Source organism: Papilio polytes, unplaced genomic scaffold (assembly GCF_000836215.1).
Source record: "Papilio polytes unplaced genomic scaffold, Ppol_1.0 DF823901.1, whole genome shotgun sequence".
Taxonomy (NCBI): Eukaryota; Metazoa; Arthropoda; class Insecta; order Lepidoptera; family Papilionidae; genus Papilio; species Papilio polytes.
Genome location: NW_013525303.1, coordinates 669,500 through 676,680, shown reverse-complemented (window position 1 = coordinate 676,680; position 7,181 = coordinate 669,500). Strand labels below are relative to the sequence as shown.

General features: G+C 34.1%; 1 protein-coding gene across 1 annotated transcript in view; it reads left to right on the top strand.

Moving 5' to 3' along the window:
• Positions 1-1,086: 1,086 nt before the first annotated feature.
• LOC106102800 overlaps positions 1,087-7,181 on the top strand; it is a 76,532-nt gene continuing 70,437 nt past the window's right edge. The window contains exon 1 of the mRNA XM_013282384.1: positions 1,087-1,196. Within this exon, the coding sequence (XP_013137838.1) occupies positions 1,142-1,196 (55 nt within the window). The 5' untranslated portion in view covers positions 1,087-1,141. The remainder of the gene's footprint in view (positions 1,197-7,181) is intronic.

Genomic DNA, 7,181 nt, shown 5'->3' with positions numbered 1-7,181 from the left:
TATTTAATTTGAAAACGCGTGAACACTCGTATAATTTGTTACCTAGTTTCACGCTTAAATTGATTTGTGTGAATCCGTTTTTTATATTGTTTTGTATCACGTTTTAACCTATGTTAGATATTATTATCAACTAGCTGTTCCCGTGCGATTTCATCAGCATAAAATTATTTTATTGTTTACATGTGTCAAATTATCAATAGCAAATGTCAAAATGACATGACATGACAAAACTTGGCAATCTTGCTTCCTTAATGTTGGCAGCAACTTATGGTCTCTTTCCCACATTAGGGTTTTTATCCAAAATATTTACCCCCTAAGTTTAATAGCGTGAAAATGTATACCCTAAAGCGTAACGTAAGTGTACAGCTTCTTATTAAAACAAGAATTATTCAAAATTATGCTGTAATTGCTGACATCTTAGGCAACAAAGAAGTGTGTGTTTGCGCTTTATTATAATAGTATAGATTACGAATCATGTTTGAATAGTTAGACATTTGTTTCATCGAAATTTTAGAAAAGCTGAATGGGTCTTTATTAGTGTAGACGTAGAATTTAATCTGGATTAACACAGAGGTAACTGAATATATTTTATTAATTCTGCACTCACGAAATCTCAGGCTACTGTAAAAAATGTAAAAGTTTAATATAAATTTTTATCTCAAGAATATTTGCTATTACAATTCACAAGGCGTGATTATTAAAATATAACACGAATTAATTATACTAATATTATAAAGAAGAAAGTTTTACATTCACGTATGTATTTAAATAACTCAAAAACTACTTTCAAAATCTCTTTCACCATTAGAAACGTAATTGAGTAACATAGGCTATATTCCATTGTTACTAATTTTATGGGGACGAAGTCGCAAGCAACAGCTAGTATCTACGTAAAATTATAAATTCTTATTACTTAAAGCTTTATAAAACAATTAATTGTCGACTAAGTAACAATAGTCAATAATTCCGAGTACAGTACATGCCTTTCATCCCCTATACCGGGGGAGATGGAGGGATGGGTCTGAAGGGAGGGCGCCCCTCTCCAGAGGGAAGTCTGGCTTCAGACCGCGAGTGAAAGGCGCATCGTACACACGCGCCCGTGTTACAAACATGTTTTAAGTGCTAAGTTATTAACTTAAATATGTCGAAGTATCACTTGCTGTTAGCTATCTTCATGGCACTCTGTCTTATCGGCGGTAAGTTATTCTATTACTTAGTTAAGTAATTATAATAGTTTCGGTGTTGTTCTGTTGTAACTCTATGTTAATATGTTAGGTTAGGTATTTTAAATTATTCGAATTGATATGTAATTATTTACTGGTTGTAATGAATAATATGCGATTGATTACATCTTAACACTGGAGGTATTTTAATCGATTTTTTAAATCAGTCAAACCGTTCATCATATTATTATAAATGCGAAAGTTTAGATGGATGGATGTTAGAGTTTGTAGCTTAAACGGCTTAACCGATTTTGATGAAATTTGGCATAGATGTAGAGGATAGTCTGGAAGAACACATAGGGTACTCACTTTATTTTTAAATTCCACGCGGACGGAGTCGCGAGCGAAAGCTACTATAACATAAATACTATTATGCAGTTACGAGCTTTTATCCGCGACCTAATCCGCGTGGAATTAAAAAATAAAACAAAAGTTGTTAGCCTATGTGTTCTTCCAGACTATCCTCTACATCTATGCCAAATATCTTCGAGATCCACTCAGCAGTTTAGGCTACAAACTCTGACAAACATTCATCCGTATTAACTTTCGCATTTATAATATTAAGTAATATATTAATAAAACATTACCCAAGTTGAAATATCATTTTAATAAATGTACAATAAACAAATAATACGCATAGCAAAATTAATTTCATTATTTTGAGAAAATTTTACGAACTTAAATGTGGAATTACAAAGTACTTTTAAAAAGCTTTCTTTTAAATTCAAATGTATTATACTTATTGAATGGTCAATGGAATAAAGAAGTTGGATTTATTCATGTCAAAATAGAAATTGACCCCCGGAGATGTATTCGAATCTATACTATTATAATAAAGCGTAAACACACACTTCTTTGTTGCCTAAGATGTCAGCAATTACAGCGTATTTTTGAATAATATTTGTTTTAATAAAAAGTACAGCTTACGTCACGCTTTAGGATATACATTTTCACGCCATTAAACTTAGGGGGTAAATATTTTTGATAAAGTCCCTTATGTGAGAAAGAGACCATAAGTTGTAACGAACATCAAGAAAGCAAGGTTGCCATGGTTTGTCATGTCATGTCATTTTGACATTTACAATTGATAATTTGATATATGTAAACAATAAATTAAAATGCTCATAATTTTGAATAGTGTGATAGAAATACAAGCGTACAATTGTTTAGTCGCTTTGATTTATATTAGATTATATGGAGGTGCGACACTTCTCGATTTTTAATTGTAAAACTGAACAGTTGAAGGCTGCGAAACAATCGACAATCGCACAACAGTTGTGCGATAGTTTAATCACAGGTATGCACGCTTTAAAAGATACCAACTGATTTATGCGATCCTGGTATCGTCAATTAATATTAATTTGACTTACAATTATATTTAGTACAAGCGTTTAGGGAGGCGGTAGAGTTCGCCTTGGGCTCCTAACAAAAAGGGGCACAGGTCCGCGAATTACTTTGATATAAGATCTTAAATAATGGTAAAAACGAGGAAGCCAAACTCTTGGCCAAGACGTAGGTCTAAAATCGATGATTTAATTCAAAATACAAAACCCTTAGGGTGAGTTGCACCATATCGGCGGTTACCGTTAAAGTTAAAATTATTCGTAACGATAATATTTTGAATAACCTTAAAATTTACTAAGGGTGAGTTACATTAACTAACTATAAACCTTAACCAGCACATTCCCGATGGTTACGTCTACGGATGTTCATGATATTCGCTATACCAGTTTTGCGCTCGTCAAAATGACGTCATATTTGACACTAATCATAACCGCCCGATTTTGGGCGGTTATAGTTAGCGTTACGGTTAGTGTCAGTTCGGTAGTGTCAACTGTCACAAGCTCTTATCTTCAAAAGTACAAATAATGGAAAAAGTAATGGAAAAAGAAAATCTCTACTATTATCCTATACGTAATCCAGAAGAATAAAGTCTTGCGTGCTCGGAAATAATGAATTTCCAAGATGGAACTCGAAATTTGGCCAAACATTCAGTTTGGACAAATTTCGAGTGTCAAAGGCCATAGCAACAGCGCTTGTCCCTTTTCTCTTATTTAAAAAAAAGTCCTCCATAAAAGAACAATTCATAATATGCATTGAGAGGACAATTTATAATATGGAAAATAAATAAGATGCATTTATATTTGTATAATTTTATTGCTTCATTTTTGCTACGTATTTGAGTAGTAAAGTAAATACAGTTTCAATAATGGCCCAAACTAGTTTATTTTCACAAGAGTTTGCTATTTTCTCCATCTCCTGGGGAAAAAGTTTATGTCACTATAAAATACCATGCGTATGATACATAAATATATACGGCGAAACATGAATTTCCAAACATCTTAATTTACGTAAATGTCATTCTTGACACCAACTTGACACTTTAGTGACATTCAGGTTTAAATGTTTCCATTGTAAAAACGAAAAACACATAAAACCTCTGTGAGAATATGTTTTTGCACTTGTAACCCTATTAACTATAACTATAACTTTTACGATAACCGGCGATTCGATGCAACTCACCCTTAATGTAACAACACAAGACCGCGCGTCTTTTGTTCAGAGTCAATCCGCACGCGGATAGTTTTTATACAGAATAGAAAAAAAGGCTTAAGAATTAAATCAACGTTCACGGCTAACGTTGGATAACGAAACTGTAGTTCCGGTTTCAGGGCAATAAACTCTTACAGGAAGAGTTCTGACACGCGATCATTTAGCATTGCTGTACTGGAACTCCGAAATGACAATATTTTCGTTAAAGAACCAACCATTTCCTCAAATATCGGCAATCTGTAGTTCCTCTGGTGTTGCGGACGTCCATGGGCGTCGTTTTGATGTTTCCGCCGTTTGTTTGACCCCTCAATTAAATTTGGAATAGATGAAGTTGATGGTAATCTGTAAGAACACATACACTTACTTTGGTCTTTTTAATTCCACGTGGACGGAGTCGCGGGCGAAAGCTGGTATGATAAAAAAGAATTGCTACAAGTCCCATTTCAAATCTTTCACTTTTAATCTCGAGCTTTGAGGTGAAGATAAATAAACAAGAAGAGCTTTTAGAATTCCATGTATATTTACGAACCGCCATTTTGTGTCGGATCACTGCGTTTTGTCAGATGCACTTTTAAGGTCAACAAATCCCCGCGGTGGCAGCCCTACTTAACTCGTTATTCCAGTGCTTTTAAAATGAAAATAGTTGTTAGTTTTACAATTCTAATAATGCATTTTCAATGATGTTATATGACTCGTTGTTTGCTTGCAATAAAACTTGGTTTGTTAAGTTGTAAAGCGATTGACGGAACCGAACTATGAACCTAAACGCCAGTTTCGATTCCCGCTATACCAATGTGATTTAAGATTTTTTAAATCTCATATATAGGTACAATTATTAGTCGCGTTATAATCAAGGAAAACATTGTAATGCCTGCAAACATATTTTTAACTAGATCTTTTACATCTAATGGCCGGTTTCCTACTTACGTTTAACCATTCGTTAGGTTGGTCCGTTTTCGAACGTCATAACTTGAGGTTTACTGCGATTAGATCTGGCTCACGAGGTTACCGCCATGTGGCGTATGAAATCGTCTACCATTATTTCGATAGTCGTTTCGGTACACGGCCTAATAGCGAAGAGCTTCGACCAACACCTCAAGAAGCTCTCGCTAGATAGTTGGATTAAAGGCTCGATTCAAGAGGCAGTTATTTTACAAACCACACGCATAGTGAGAAGGTTCCTGTCTCTGCAGCCCTGACCAGGTTGCTTGAGTCATGGGGTTCCGCAGCCGGTGGTGCTCTATTTTTCACATAATATGTTTTATATTTTTTTCTATTTATATCAATAATGTAAAATATATTACGTAGAAAATAAACGAATAAAGATATTTGGTAAGTTCAGAAACCCAGCATAAAAGTTTGTATCAAAGAAAAGGTTTATATCTCTTAAGATAGATATATTTTTTTCGAGAAAAGTAATTTCGATATAACGTATGATCTCAAATTATCTCTGTCCGCAATAAAATCGTAGCAAATGGCTGGTTTGTAACAATTTTCCGTCGAATTGATTTTATATTTTATAACCGCAAAAGGTTATTCTCTTTGCGAATATAATATCAAAAGTCAGAAACAATTCTAGATTTATTTTTGAACAACGAATAGATTACGCTTTTTGATTAAAAAAAATCATACTAACACTTAATATTTTAAATGCGAAAGTTTAGATGGATGTTTGTTAGAGTTTGTAGCCTAAACTGCTGAACGGATTCCAAATGAAATTTGGCATAGACGTAGAGCATAGTTTGCAAGAACACATAGGCTACTCAGTTTTGTTTTTTTAATCGCCTCGCGGACAGAGTTGCGGGCAAAAGTTAGTATTGATATAAAATATAATGAATGCTATAGAGGTAAAATTAAACGAGCTTTTCACTTTATATAATCACTAGCCGTTGCTTGGTACTTCGTCTACGTGGAATTAAAAAATAGGAAATAAACGTAGCCTATATTACTCACTGATAACGTAGCTTTTTAATGGTGAAAGAAATTTTGAAATCGGCCCAGTAGTTTTTGAGTTATTTCAATACATACAAAAAAACAAATCTTTATTATATTAGTATAGATATAGATTTAAAAATAGTCTCGTAATTGTAACGACTTCCTTTTTACGTGTTTATTTATTAAGTGCAAGATTTTAACAGTGGTAGAGCAAGCAACATTTGTTGCACTAATAAGCAGATAGCAAAATAAAACAAAACGACCACAAAGAATACCCACCCTTTCCAAAAGACAAGGGAAATGGATTTGGCGGTAGAGGAGACGCAGAGGAAGGGAATATGCGACCTCTGTCGTTTAAACGCAACGCTTGTCAATACGGATGTCTATGGGCAGCGTTTATTTCACTGTTTAAGCCAATTCAATTTTCTTGTTCGCTAGTTATCTTCTACTAAAAAACTCTTTTAATAAATACTAGCTTTTGCCCACGACACCGTCCGAGTGAAATTAAAAAGTGAGTAGCCTATCTGTTCTTCTAAACTATTCTCTATATCTATACCAAATTTCATAGATATCCGTTCTGCGGTTTAGGCTACAAACTCTAACAAACATCCATCCACCTAAACTTTCGCATTTATAGTATTAACTACGCTGTATACATGTGCTGTCACAAGCGATCTCGATCCTGTCGTATCTCGTTAACCCTTCGCATGAAGTTTGTAATATAAATGGCCGCTGTTCCCCGCAGCCGGCCCCGGGCTAATCGCTCTTAGCGCTACATATTGCTACATGTTGATGTCACCGATCGATCCTGAACTCCGTCAATTTGTAATCGGTCTAATAGAGTTATATAAACTATAAACCTACTGTTTAGTCTCGCTTTGATTCCTATGAGCTTATATGGAGGTAACACTACTCGATTTTTAGTTGTGCAACTAAACAGTTGAATTGGCTGCAAAACAATTGACAATCGCACCCAGTGCGATATTTTAGTCTAAGATTTGCGCGCTTTTAAGGTACCAATGTCTCTCAGTCTAATATCATAGATTTTCATTAATTACATATTATTGTTTTGCAGAGCTTTATGGCGAAAGGAATATTGTAAAGATCTTGTTTTTTTTTGGTTATAAAGACAGTATCCATTAATGACTGATACTTTTCAAATCGGTTTACTTACTTCTTACTAATATTATAAACTAGCTTTCGCCCGCGACTCCGTACGCGTGGAATTTAAAAAAAAAAACTGAGTATCCTATGTGTTCTTCCAGACTATCCTCTACGTCTACGCCAAATTTCATCGAAATCCATTCAGCCGTTTAGGCTACAAACTCTAACAAACATCCATCCATCTAAACTTTCGCATTTATAATATTAGCATAATATTTGAAATTGAAATTTATTGAAAACAGATTAATAATTAACAATAAAAGTTATAACCAAATAAAAGATAAATACAAATAGTGATAAATGTGA